Source organism: Gadus macrocephalus, chromosome 1 (assembly GCF_031168955.1).
Source record: "Gadus macrocephalus chromosome 1, ASM3116895v1".
NCBI lineage: Eukaryota > Metazoa > Chordata > Actinopteri > Gadiformes > Gadidae > Gadus > Gadus macrocephalus.
In genome coordinates, this window is record NC_082382.1 from 13,575,419 (window position 1) to 13,590,236 (window position 14,818).

The window sequence follows — 14,818 nt, forward strand, 5'->3', positions numbered from 1 at the left end:
CTATTTCCTGGCTTATTTCCATGTTTTTTATGCATGCGTGATTAAATCATTGCTTTTTTTTTTCTTGCCTATTTCCATACGTCATGAGCATGTCTTATTTCCATATCTATCCATGCAGCAAAAGGTTAAACCTGATATGAATCCCAAAAGGAATTCCCCCCACATGGAGCCCGGCCTAAATAAGTGACATCAGCTCAAAGTGTAGAGGAAAGAAAAACAAGGAACCCTCTACACACGCTGCATGCACATGCAAGGCCTGTCGGCAAACCCAGTGATCCCACAGAGGAAGAGGGTGCTTTAAACCATTTAAATTACTGCTTTCTGGGGTTTGAGAAGATGTCCTCTCATTATTGATGGGCCATTTCACTATAGACCAGTTAGTGATCAGTTGAATATCTCTGCAGACAAGTGCTAAGCCATGCGTGCGCGATGATGTCTGGTTATGGAGTTTACCAGATTTTAATCCATGCGTTGCTAGGGGAGACATTTTGACATGCTTTGCCCTTCGCCCTGGTTCCCCACTAGGGAAAGCATGAGGAGTCAGAGCAAGAGTGTTGTGAAATGATGACTCATCTTTGTTACAGACAGCCATGGGTCATCGATCAATGCTTGATGCAGACATGGAATATTACCCATGTCTCTTGTGATATTACGATAGTATATCAATTACATTTACATTTTTGGCATTTAGACGCCTTTGTCAAAAGCGACTTGGAATAAGTACATTTGTCAGAGAAAAAAAAGAGAAACAATATACTAAGTAAGGATAAGGATGTTCATATACCAAGTGCCAATACCGCATTCATTCGTATGTTATGATGTTTCATGTTGACATTTCAACTGGTGTCAGGTTTTTTGTCAGTGCATGATGAAAGTCAACCTTTTACCTACTTTTGGAGTGTGTAGTCCGTGGAGGACGTGGAGGACGTGTTCTCCCAAATAAAACGTCATTTATTTATTTTACCTGCAACCTGTGGCCTGAATAAGAGATCTGTTTCAGGGGCTGGCTTTCAGAAATCAAACAGGAAATTAGGAAGTTTGTGAGGAACAGAAATGAATGTCACTTTGCAGGCCGTTTCATCAGCCTAACAAGAGTAGGATCAAAATAATTTTGAGCCCCTTTTTCCCATTGTGGGAATATATTGAACTTTAATTATGCTAATAGTTTGAGTGTTTTTGTAAATGTAATATCGCCACAATGTTTAGTTAATTTGTCAGTGTACAGCAATTACCACAACATGCTTATAACTTGTAAGTATGGTTTGTATTATATCAGTTTGATCAATTATGTTAATCATGTACCCCTTCCCCCCTAGCCTATTGGAAAATCAATAATCAGATCTTTTTTGGAAGAAAATGTGAAAGAAATGCTTGATAAAACGTGTATTGTCTTTATTCGACGAGCATTGTGCATCTCTCATTAATACAATTAATCAGTTTGAACAATATAAAGCCACACACATCTCATGACACACAAAAAAACACAGAACCAAAGAGTACCACCTTGTTAGAATGGCCTCAGTGATACCTAGATGTTTACAAATATATATTCCCAAATTGGTGAGAGATAGAGAGAATTGAATTGTCAAAATTGCAATATTATTTGATGCAGTGCAATAATTAAATGCTAAATTCATAGATATGAGGGTTAGCTGTTGTCTGTATCGTGCCTTTTTCTATATTTATTTGAAATAGTAGCACACGTTCACATAAATTAAACAAAACAGTACCATTATCATCAGTATAACTAAAAACTATAAAGGGTCAGATCCCACACAGCCATAGATATTTCAAAAGGTTCAGTTCAAGGGGTTACAAACATGCACACAAAGGATAAACATGCAATTGGATTATAAAGTAACGGCAAAAAAAATTCAAGACATTTATCATATTTAATGGTCATAGTCTTAAATAATCTGGAATCTAGAAGATTAATCTTTTGTACCCTATGGCGACACCCTTGGCGATAAGTGGTAGCGTTGGCCAGAGTAACAGTCACCACTGACACCCAGCTCGTAAAATAATACTGCAAACGGAAGGGCTTTCATCAGGGGTTACAGAGTAGACTCAACATTGTGTTATCTCATTCGGCGATAATTGGTGACTTAACAAACATATCAAATATTTACATGAAAATATTTGAGATTGCCACTTAAACGTTCAAACATTCAAAACATTTCAAACAAGGAAATTGCTCAAGGTATCCATCTCTATGGGCAAGGTTTTTTTACAACATTTAAATAAGATCACACTTTACATTACAAATGTCAGGGATTGTGTTTGCAACGTCTAGAGAAATCAGTAGAACTGTAGCCCTGCAACAAGTGGGAGCACAGATGGAAACTCAGCATTACACTGTCTAACAGTGAAGCATCATAATTTGTTAAGCTTATACTGTGAGTGTGTGTGTGTATGTGTGTGAGAGGTTGTGTTACGTATGTGCTTTGGGAGAGGCTTCACAGATCTCTGGTCTGAGGGCTTCTTCACTCTTAATGAGCCCAACTCTTTACTCTGTAAAATGCTGGTCTGAGGGCCCAAGTGTCATTCTCAATACCGCTGGTCTGAGGGTCAAACTCTTCCCCCCAAAAGTCACTGGTCTGAGGGGCCCTCTCTTCACTCTTAACACTGCTGGATTGAGGGGCCAACTCTTCCCTCTGAACACCGTTGGTCTGAGGGCCCAGTGTTCACTCTGAATACCGTTGGTCTGAGGGCTCAGTGTTCAATCTGAATACCGGTGGTGTGAGGGCCCCGCTCTACTCGCAGAAGAGTAGACAAATAAACATCCAGGTTAACCCTCCCGCCCGGCCATTAAACAAGACAAGGGCCCCACACCTCGAGGTGGTCCCCGGGGGCCGCCCTGTGAGGCAGGCCCCCACTGCGCCTAGCTCTGGGCATAGGTTGGGTCAAATGCAGAGAATGAAGTTCCCCATGGGGATAAATAAAAAGTATATTCAAAATATATATATAATACCCATGGAGGCAACCAACCCAGCCTCACGAGCAGCTGCCACCACCCAGCTTCACGCTGTGCCACCTCAGGGAGAATGACCTGAAAGAAAGTGTACAAACACACAAGGTTGAGACCCCTGGGCGGGGATGACTCACTGACTAAGGGGTTAGGGGAAAGATAAGGGTTGGGGTTAGCTGACTGTTTCCCTTTGATGTCATAAATCCTTTAGTCTGGTTTACCTAATAAAGTGTTCATCATTCGATGTTGGGTCTGGACTTTCACATGACCGCACACACTCCAGTCTGCATCACCTTGCCACTGTTGTTTTTACCATACCTGAGGAGAAAGAGAACGAGAGAGAGAGAGAGAGAGAGAGAGAGAGAGAGAGAGAGAGAGAGAGAGAGAGAGAGAGAGAGAGAGAGAGAGAGAGAGAGAGAGAGAGATCAATGATACGATTCCTAAATTGTGCAGTATTGAGCCAAGCTGGGGTCTGCAGATGACTAGACTAGACCAAGCGAACACACACACACGCACACGCACACGCACACACGCACACACGCACACACACACACACACACACACACACACACACACACACACACACACACACACACACACACACACCCGTTGAGGTTGGCCGGTTCCGAGTGGTAGGCGTGCTTGCCCTGCGTGGCTATGCTGGGCGTGTGGTGTGGCTCGATGTGGCTCTGGGAGGTCTTCAGGGGGAAGGTGCTCCTGAGCTCGTTGGGGCTGGGCGGCAGGGTCATGTGGTCCGTGCCGGGGACGTTGCCGTTGACCTGCCGCACCGTGGGGCCCGCACATGGCGGGTCTGGGCTCTTGCGTAGCCCGCAGGGCGAGGAGACGTCGACGACTATGTCAGGCACGTCGGCCTTCTTGGCGACGGTGTCCGAGTTGGCCGCCTGGAGCTTCTTCATGTGGTTGATGACCATGGTGGCGTTGAACGCTTGCTGGAGGAACACACAGAGGGGAGACGCAGGTGTCAGCGGGGGACACGAGTTTTGTTTATGTGAATACTCAATACTGTCTATGCTTTGAATTGGATATAGGGTGAAATACCAAGAAGAAGCTTTTTAAGGTTGGTCGTTTTACTTATTGGGAGCAGTGTACATGTTCTTGAGTCATTTCTGACACTAGGGTTCTCTTAAACAAAACAATAACAATCGATGTAGTTTCATGACATCGTGAAGTAGCGTGGGATCATGGGAGTTGTTGTCCTCACCACTATTGTGGGTAAAAAGCGATCTGACGTGACCCAACAAAATCATGTTCACGGATGACTTCATGCGTTCAAGTCTTACTCGAGTTGCATTTTTTCAAGTTTATTCACGTCAGGTCTATTCTCGTCTAATGAAATGGTCGCAAGCAAAATAACGTTAACTTTCCAAATTACAATTAGACAAATCGTCTACTAGTTTAGCTTCAATAAAGAACTCTGAATAGAACAGAATCTATGGAGAACACAGCTTCCTAAGGGAGGAGTGATCACATGGCTTTAAAGGCACTCAGGCGCCCGGCCCTTGGTGAGCTTGTTAAGAACTTACCTTCCACTTGGACTTTGCAAAGTTCTTCTGGATTTGAACACTGACCGACTGGTAGATGTCCTGGCTCCGCGCTGTCTCTCCAATGATCCTTGATGGACAGAGATGCTTAGGTTTAGATTAGATAAAGCCAAATATAATCAATGCTGAACAAATGCATTCACTGGTTTTTGTAAAGATAGACAGTTCAAATTAAAAAAGAGTTGATATCTATCTGATATCTTTAAAAAGTTTTTAGCAATGGATTACACAATCATTGTTGCGATAAACATTGCATTCATAGTCAGCCCACTTTCTAATTCCTAGGGGTTAGACTATTGATCATGATGAACACTCACCAGGGGTGGCGGAGAGCCAGTTCTGTAGAGAAGCGCATGCTGGGATTCTTTTGCATCATGTGGCTTATGAAATCTTTAGCTGAAAAAAAAATACATTCATCAATTAATAAACAGATGGAAAAATATGTTTTATATTTCTACCAATTGTAAACTGTAAGAGATCTAGTTACCAGAGTCAGAGATGTCATCCCAGAAGGGGGAATCAAACTCGTACTGTGCCTTCATGATCTTGGAGAAAAGCCGTGTCTCGGTTTCTTCATAAAAAGGGGGATATCCACAGAGCCTAGGAGGAAAAAACACAAGGTCATCACAACATAAGTAGCCTCAATAATGTGGCTAAGAAAATAAGAAGTGTTGATGCTTGTAAAATATGCGGTGCCACAAGATGGTGCTAGAATTCAATAAGGGCCTTTCGTACAGAGATATAAATACACACTAGATGGCGCTCTAATTCCACTACCGGTATACTGCCCTTGCTTAGGAGGGGCTATGGTCTACTCCATATCCAGGAGAAGTGACACTTACAGAATATAAGTGATGACACCGATGGACCAGCAGTCCACTGCCTTGCTGTACGGTTTCTGGGCCAACACTTCTGGAGCTGATGCGTAGGAAACCATAGCGTAAGCAAGAAGCACATGACGCAATAACAATAATAATCCTAATAATATTCAGAAAAAATGTAATAAAAACATAATAAAATGTAATAAAATGTAAAATACAAAGCAAGGCTGTTTTTTTTTCTCTTACCCACATATCCCGGAGTCCCACAGGCTGTTGACATGATGCCGTTGTCCACCATCTTGGAAAGGCCAAAGTCACTGATCATGATCTTGGAGTTCTCATCCTGGCTGTAGTACAGGAGGTTCTCCGGCTACACGGGGAGAGGTGAGAGTAGGAAGCCTCACTCTACGGCCCTCTTACTTCCCAGGTCACCCTGGATTAGCCTTCATAATGATGATTCTATCTAAGGAGACGCTGGGCTCAGGGGCGGGGCCCTACCTTGAGGTCACGGTGAACCACCCCACTCTGATGCAGGAAGCCGACCGCCTGCAGCACCTGCTGGATCACCCTGCTGGCGTCCTTCTCCGAGTAGACGCCTCGGTCCAGGATGCGGTCAAAGAGCTCACCGCCGGAAACACTGTCATAGAGGAGACGCCATCTTTAATTACTGGTTCTGTCTGTGTTTCCGAGCAGGGTACTGCTTAGTATGGGTGGGAATCTCTTGACTCTTCACGATTTGATTCTGATTCAGAGGTCAACGATTCGATTGTAAAACGATTATCGATGCATCTCGATGCACATATTTTTTTATGTACATTTCCGTGCAGGATTTTCAAAAAAATATTCATACATCTGAATTTGCTACTCAGTTTGCTAATCACTTCCTACTTTTGTGATGATCATTAAAGACATCAACAGATGAATTACATTATCTAATATTTTATGAGAGAAAAAGCTTTTGTTACAAATATGACTTTCTATGAACAATCCAATAATCAATGCAGCTTGCATTACAACACACTATGGAAGTATGTAAAAACTAAACAGATTTAGTTTTCTTTTCTTTCTAATCTTTTTTTTCTATGTCATTAAAGAAAAAGCTCTTAGTAAACTATAAGAATAAGAAATTGTTCGTAGTTCTTGTGTCTGGCTGTGAGTTTGCGTGCATGCTATGCGTAGGCTGAATCGCAATCGTATCAAGACAAATCAGATTGGCCAATACACATTGAAGATGAATGAAATAATTGTATAATTACTCAAATTACTCTGCTTACTACTTTTTTAAATTAAAATTTAGATTATTTATTTATCTAAATCGATACGGAATCGTTCAATAGAGAATTGCAATGCATCAAAGAATCTATTATTTTCCCACCCCTACTGCTTAGTTCTGAGTAATACAGGAACAACAAGGACACTCACAGCTGCATGATGAGGTAGTAGTGGGATCGGCTCTCATAGAAGTCCTCCAGTCCCACAACATTCTCATGTTTGATCCTGGAGAGAGAGACACAGAGACGAAGAGAGAGAGAGAGCGACACGCAGAGTCACACAGACAGACAGACAGAGACAGAGACAGAGAGAGAGAGACAGAGAGAGAGAGACAGACAGAAAGAGAAAGACTTTGTTTAATCACCCCCTGCACACAGTGGATAAAATATCCAGCCATGAGGATATTACAGATATATAGATCAGAGCAATGAAACGTGTGTACTGGGAGAATGTGGAAGTGGAAGTGAACAAGGTTGCTCCGTACTTCCTCAACACAGCGATCTCGTTCTCCAGGTTGAGGTCCCTCTTCTGCTTCTTCTTCACACACTTCATGGCAAACAGCTTGCCGGTCTTCCTCTCCCTCACCATGTACACCTCTGAGAAGGCTCCCCTGTCAGAAAGCACACGCACAAACACATTGTCAACAGACCTACTGCCAACACAGCAGCCAGCAGCGTCCCTCTTGGGTGACGCTCTGCCTTCTCGTTAGAGAAGGGTCTCCTGGTGACTGATTAGTTGGCTAGTAATTGTGTCAGGCCAGACGTGTACCTGCCTGCATGGCGTGGGGATTAGCCCAATCTCCCCGAACAGTAAAAGTCCAGGTCCATCATCCAACCCATCCATCCAATACCTGTCCCGACCAAATTGAGAGCTCTAAAAGCATTTTACTAACAGTACTAGCAGTGAGATTTCAGTGTTTTTACAAAGCTCTTACAGAGAGATTAAAAAATACAAACCCTTCCTTAAAAGTGAATTAGTCTCATGTTTTATTTTTTTTAATGTTCATATGTGTGGAGGACAAGCCTGATCTAGCCTTAACCAGGGGCATTTTTTTTTAATCTATGTACAATGTGTGTTTAGCACTGAATAATTACATAAAAATTTTGAAAAAATTGAAAAAAAATGGCCTTTCAGAGAAGGAGTGAATTGATTATGTCACCTCCGGGGCTAGCCACTGAAGGGAGACAAAGAGGGCCAAAACTCACTTTTGCCGCCTTTGAGAATAGTCAACCATAACATGTTAAACATAGGAAGGGCGGTCAGCTGCATCTTCTCATTGCAACCAATCACAAATCAGCTATTTTTTGTATTAACGTTCTAAGCAAATGAGCCTTCAGTTGCCGCCTGCGCGCCAACAGACCAGAAGGCTCATTTGCATTACATTCAGGCAGCACGCACCATGAATGAACTTTACCTTGGGAAGTTGAACTTTGTCTGCACATTTGATTAAAAGTTTAGAAGCATTGCACTCTGCAGACACACTGTTAAGTGCCTAGTTTGTTTTAGTTATTATCCTCTCTAATGCGCCTCCACACGACGCGTCACGCGAGTATGTTTTTTCAAAAGTTGTGTAGGCCTACGCTTTAGAAAAGACATGCATGTGTGGGTGCACTGCACTCGTTCATGAATTCACTTCCATGTTTGCCTCCCTGGTGAGCTCTGCCAGGAACCGCTACTGGCTTTAATGTTACCATATCATATTCTACATTATATTTCCTTAGACAGCTATTAAATACTCATACCTTTACTTATAGCTACAAATACATATTGCGTTGTGTATCTAACTCAAAATCCCTCTTCTACGAAAACACATGACCCGAAGTATGCTAAACAAGACCTTCAAAGCTGGGCTCCAATGCCTCTGCCTGGCAGATGACCCCCACTCCCTGCCTCTACACAATAAGTCTCTTTTTCTTCTCATGATTAGTAAATAACATGTTATCGTCCCACTGTGACCTCCCTGATCATTCTGTTTTTCTAACGTCGATTTTCTCCTCTCTGATTTCCTAAGAGAAGCACAGAATGTTTCTCCTATCCATTAACCAATATGCATAATAGTTCCTGATCCTTAAATCCTTTAATATTCCTTGACAATATGCTTTAATGCCTTCTGAAAGATTGAATGGTGCGACAATCAAAACTTCCCACGGTTCCAATTGAGAATCCATTAGTTGAGGGGGTCAGGGTTGAGGCCCTCCCATTAGTTGAGGGGGTCAGGGTTGAGGCCCTCCCATTAGTTGAGGGGGTCAGGGTTGAGGCCCTCCCATTAGTTGAGGGGGTCAGGGTTGAGGCCCTCCCATTAGTTGAGGGGGTCAGGGTTGAGGCCCTCCCATGGCTGTTGTGATTACAGGGCCCTGTTCTGTTCCATCATGTTCCGTCCCCATGCTATCTTCAGCCTTGTCTGGAAATAGTTGCTCCATTAAGGTGGATTAGGCCCTTTATCCCTTACGCAATGGAAACTATGTGGCCCTGACGGTTGGTGTCCCAGGTAGATGGATTAGGCACTGAGCATGTGCAGTAGGGGTTGTGGCTTTGAGCGACCTTTCAAAGAGGCAGGGAGGGCTTAACCGGGGCACTGGAGCGTAAGTAGGGGACAAGGGGGAACGTCCCCATGATTGAAGTACCCTAATGGCATTACGTGATACTATAATGGTTACATGATGATGGATTCCATTATTATAAAACATACTCTATTTAGAGCACCGGAATCAGGTTTAATGTTTTAGAAAATAATAATATGAAGTGAAGCAAAAGTTTTCATTTGATTTGCAAATATTTGCACAGAGAGAAAAAGAAAGTAGAAACGCATAAAATCTTTAGTCACGTCTAATTAAAGTCTATGTAAAGTTGACAAATGATAGGATATACATAATATACATTAGAATAAACCCTTTTCCCAGAGGCGGTGTGATAGGGCAAAGATAGCTGGCGCTCATAACACTAATTATGGGTCTGCTCTTCTTATGTACAAAGGCACGGCAAGAAGACTTAAATTGAACCCTCCACAAGGGTTTCGGCCTGTTGAGGGAGAGAGCAGCATCATCACAAAAACAAATAAATAATTAAATCTGAAGATAAGCAGCCGGAAACAATTTGGTGGAGGAATATCTTGTGGTTTGATGAGGCCTACAGAGACAGGCCTCATTTGGTGTGTTCCTCAGGCACTGGGGGATAGTAAACACGTCAGCAGTACACCGGAGGGCGCAGTCGCTTCCTTTAACTCATAACGTCATAAAAGATAGAAATATCACCGAAAGCAATGTGTGTGACTATAGGTTAACTACATTAAGGTAAATAAATACATTTTGTAGATTTGGACAAGTAGTTGCATATCTTTTTGTGGAGGAACATATCAACTCTATACTGCATTGCTTCTTATCACCTTGAGATGTTGTAATTGTTATGTTAGCTAAGTTGATATGTAAACGAAGATCCCCCCAGCCTTAGGAACAGCATGAACTCTGATTCAAACATCTTAAAAATGGTAAATTTTAAAATAATTATTGTATATTATAGAAGCTATAATAGAACCATAGTTATAACTTATCAAATAACATAAATTTACATACTTCAAATGAGAACATAAACATCACTCTCAGCATCTTTCCTGACATTGAATATTATATGATATAAATACAATCAAAATATATGGTTCAAATTCAGAATAAACTAAGTACTGACTTCAAATGTTGAAATATTCTGTTTTATCACAACCAAATATGAAGTATTATGTACTGTTATTACTTTGTACACTTCAATTACAGCAGTTATTGGGTCACTACTGACAGGTTGCATACACCATCAGCATAGCAGTTGACATTGACCTATAGCACTGCCGTCCTCCCATCTTTGCCACTTATCTAAACAATACCTTATAATTCTCACTCAAAACCTGCTTTTGCTTATTTATCGCTTTGAAAACTTACTCATAAAAAAACAAAAAAAACAGTTTTGTACTTTTTACTGAATTAGCTTTAACACTATTACAGATGAGCTCATTTATGAACGAGCTTCTTAGGCTAAGTGAAACCTGAGGGATGAGTGTCTCCTGGCTAAAACTCGGCTTAAAGGTAAGGGTTATGTCTCTTGTGTAAATCAATTCACGTCCATGTAATACATTCATAATAGGGGGACATCAGTAAAGTTGTGAAGAGTCCAGTACGTCTGGGGCTAGGTCTTTGTCAAATGCAATGCTAAAAATTATATTTTAGAGCGAACTTTAAAACGTAAATTGGATTCTCAAAGTTTTAGTCTACTTCAATAAACATCATTACAAATGCAACAAACAATCCTTATCTCCATCATTCTCAGTCTTTCCAATACATACAGTCCAGATTTATGTCAGTATGCACTTAGATATTATGCCTAGCATTATGTTGGTGTGCATACAGTACCACAACAATAGATACAGCTATTATGTTGGTGAGCATACAGTACCACAACAATAGATACAGCCTAGCATTATGTTAGTGTTCATACAGTACCCCAACAATAGATACAGCCTAGCTTTATGTTAGTGTTCAGACAGTACCCCAACAATAGATACAGCCTAGCTTTATGTTAGTGTTCAGACAGTACCCCAACAATAGATACAGCCTAGCATTATGTTAGTGTTCATACAGTACCCCAACAATAGATACAGCCTAGCATTATGTTAGTGTTCATACAGTACCCCAACAATAGATACAGCCTAGCTTTATGTTAGTGTTCAGACAGTACCCCAACAATAGATACAGCCTAGCATTATGTTAGTGTTCATACAGTACCCCAACAATAGATACAGCCTAGCATTATGTTAGTGTTCATACAGTACCCCAACAATAGATACAGCCTAGCATTATGTTAGTGTTCATACAGTACCCCAACAATAGATACAGCCTAGCATTATGTTAGTGTTCAGACAGTACCCCAACAATAGATACAGCCTAGCATTATGTTAGTGTTCAGACAGTACCCCAACAATAGATACAGCCTAGCATTATGTTAGTGTTCATACAGTACCCCAACAATAGATACAGCCTAGCATTATGTTAGTGTTCATACAGTACCCCAACAACAGATACAGCCTAGCATTATGTCAGTATGCTCACAGTACACCACAACAACAACTATGTCTTTGATAAAGTCAGGAGCGTTACTTACGATCCCAACTCCTCCATGAGCTCAAAGACATTCTGGATGTTATCTGTGTCCTTCTTCCACACATAGTCGTCTTCCTTGCGGCCCATCTCTGCATGTGCTTCAACGGGGATATCTGACACAACAAAAGGGACCGGGGAAAGAAAAAAACTGTCACCACTGATAGTCTGGACAGTATCCAAAGACAAGACCAAACTCACTAGCTGGAATTTAACAAAAAGAAAAGCCGTAGAAAAAGACAAAATCTAAACACACAAGTTAGGCTATCCTTTATTGTCCCTTTTTGTGGGAAATTCTTTCTTTGCTTTTGACCCATTCGGGAGGCGGTGAACACATGAACACCGTCATACACGGAGCAGTGGGCAGCCGCAGTGCAGGTGGGGGTTTCAGGTACCTTGAGGGCACCTCAGCCGTAGATGAGGACGTAGGAGAGTGCTGCACTAATACTCCGCCCGTCCACATTTTTCATGTCCGAGTTGGGATTCGAGTCAGTCACCCTACAGTTACTTGTCCAACTCCTTAACCAATAGGCCACGGATGCCCACCCAAGTCCAGCAATCATCCTCCCTGAGCTACAACTGCACGCCTCTCAACCTCAGCCTGAAGAACATGAGACCATCTTGGGTTCTACAATTCCTCATTCAAGTGGGAAAGTGAATGGATGGATGCGTGCGTGCTGTGCTTCTGTGTTGCTACAAAACGGCACACAGCTGACTTAGCAGGAGAACATGAGTTCAGATCAGACTCTCAAAATTTGTCTGGCAGACCAAAGGGTTGCAGTGTTAAGAGCCTATTTTCTAATTGGAACACAGGAAGCTAGATCTGGCCAACTACAACTTTAAGAACAGGCGATCAGTCCGTTATGCTGCAAGCTGAACAGCTTGAACAGCTCGGGGACAAGGACTGGAAATACAACACTTTGTTCCCTTCTTTAGACAATTAATACATACAATTGGAATCATACAATTCTTGCCATGGCTAATATATAGTTATAAGTTCGAGTCAAAAGCAAACTTACAAAAAGCTGCTCGCAAACTTCGGAATAATATGCAACACACCAAATATATCCATGAAAAAATAACATGGACGTTACTTGACCAATATTGAGGTGTTTAATCAGGATAAATGAGTGAAGTTCGATTGAGAGTCAACTTGCCCTCAATCGACCGGTGGCCTATTTTCTCTTTGATCTGAATACGGGCCCTTCCACCACCTAGATAATTTAAGACGCCTTCACGAGCCCACTTTAAAAAACTTAAATGACAGCTTATACAAGTTCTGTTTCTCATGGTCAAGAACGAGATGTTGAATGACGTCGCAACAATAAAGGATGAGGGCATATTAACTTCGAGTGTTCTCTCCGTTTTTTTAATCAAATCCCTCCTTAAAATCAATTGTAAATGTAAACTCGAAGGAAAAACCGACGTCCATCCTCGTAAAAAACATGAATTATGCATTAGTAATAATTTAGTTGGCTAATTAATTAGTAAGTCATCTAGCAATATCGCCATAAGCCCGCTGAATAATGGAGACCCTACCAGTCAAAGGAACAAGAAGGTCGGCTCTGCTGCTGCTGATCTCCAGTTTCCCCTCCGCGGCTCACCCGGACTAAATACGCGCGCGCGTCTTTTCTTCTCTTTCACCAGCGCTGATGGTGGAGCTCGCGGAAGCCTGCTGCAGTAAAACCCCTTCCCGCCACAACACAACGTGCTGCCGTTTCTGCACAAGCGTCGACAGCAGAGGATCTCAGGAGCGGAAACTGTATCATATACAAACACGCGTGACGATCGATTTAAACGATTGCATTTGGTTCTGCGTACTTTTAAAAACACATTTTTATTTGATCTTGACTACAAACAACAACAGAAGCCTTACCATCCCCCTGGCTGCCTTACCTGTAGGTTTATAACAACTCAAGCCCCACGCCTTTGCACTACCGGCACAAGAACTTCCGCCGATGCATGACGGCCAACATTGATACACCGCGTGTAAGGATGAAAAGCGCCTCGGGGGTTGTATCGTCGTGGCGAGAGACATGGGGTGCGGACGTGGTCCTCCGACGGGTTTTAAGACCTAGCCCCCCACAGGACGGCGTTGGCTGCAGCATCCGCGGAAAAGCACTCTGCAGCAGCAAGACTGCGAATGATCAGATCACTATTACCAAGCTGCGTGGATACTGTGACGATGACAACATGCAACAAGTCTAATTGCCTTTATTTTAAACATATTTGAGTTTCGAAATAAATGCCCTCTTTAGGATGCTATAGCCAACGCGCGCGCGCGCCTTCACAAATTCCCCGTGTCCCCCTAATATGCAGTTTTGTGGGGAAGCCAAGCAGCACTCGTATATTTTTAACTCCATCATTTTAGTATCAAAACATAACAAACCCAATAATTATACAGAATTACCGTTTTCGATGTCCCGTCTATTCGCATTCATTGACTTAATGGATGGGATGGAATGAAGAAGGCATCGAACATTGAACGTATAGCTCCATTAAAACTCACCTCGAGGCTGTGCGCTGGAAGAGCTGAGGTACGACTCTCCTGTCAAAAGCTTGTTAAAGTCTACCCGGATTACTTCGTCGGGGGCCGAAGAAGGAGGCCTAATTGTGGTCAAGTCAGGGATTACATGCATTGGAGAACGCGGAGAGGAGGTGCTGAGAAGAATGCCGCAAGTGCTGACAGGGACTCGCTTCTGTTTCTGTTGCCCCTGCATCACGTTCAGGTTTTCTTTCCTACAAGTGCAGTTTTATAAAGGATTGTGTGATGTGCGCTAGCTGCCCCCCCCCCCCCCCCTCTCTTTCTATTTTTTTTTATAGAGACAGAACAGTAGAGAATAAACATGCAAGCAATTCACAGAAGTTTTACAATGATAGGTTATTGATCATAATTATTATTTATCATAATTGTTATTGATCATGATTGTTATTTAGCATAATGTTTGGTTATTGATTACAATGATTGGTTATTGATCATAATGATTGTTTTTCATCATTCTTAATGTTTAGTGATCATAATGATTGTTAATGATCATAATGAATGATTATTGATCC

General features: G+C 42.2%; 1 protein-coding gene across 5 annotated transcripts; it reads right to left on the reverse strand.

Annotated features, from left to right (window-relative positions):
- Positions 1 to 1,377: 1,377 nt before the first annotated feature.
- On the reverse strand, positions 1,378 to 14,535 carry camk1gb (calcium/calmodulin-dependent protein kinase IGb). Of its 5 annotated transcripts, none has more exons than XM_060046936.1 (14): positions 14,271 to 14,409; positions 13,658 to 13,898; positions 11,766 to 11,877; positions 7,108 to 7,233; positions 6,774 to 6,848; positions 5,850 to 5,988; positions 5,598 to 5,721; positions 5,373 to 5,448; positions 5,018 to 5,130; positions 4,848 to 4,926; positions 4,513 to 4,600; positions 3,575 to 3,918; positions 3,190 to 3,286; positions 1,378 to 3,049 (listed from the first exon to the last, which is right to left on the reverse strand). In XM_060046936.1, the coding sequence occupies exons 2-13, from the start codon at positions 13,797 to 13,799 to the stop codon at positions 3,229 to 3,231; spliced, it is 1,476 nt and encodes a 491-aa protein (XP_059902919.1). In that variant the 5' UTR covers positions 13,800 to 13,898; positions 14,271 to 14,409; the 3' UTR covers positions 1,378 to 3,049; positions 3,190 to 3,228. The 5 variants fall into 5 exon arrangements, with proteins under 5 accessions (XP_059902919.1, XP_059902928.1, XP_059902947.1 ...); XM_060046945.1 differs by having other exon boundaries at positions 14,172 to 14,310; XM_060046964.1 differs by lacking the exon at positions 14,271 to 14,409 and adding an exon at positions 13,301 to 13,521 and having other exon boundaries at positions 13,658 to 13,800.
- Between the last annotated feature and the right edge of the window lie 283 nt (positions 14,536 to 14,818).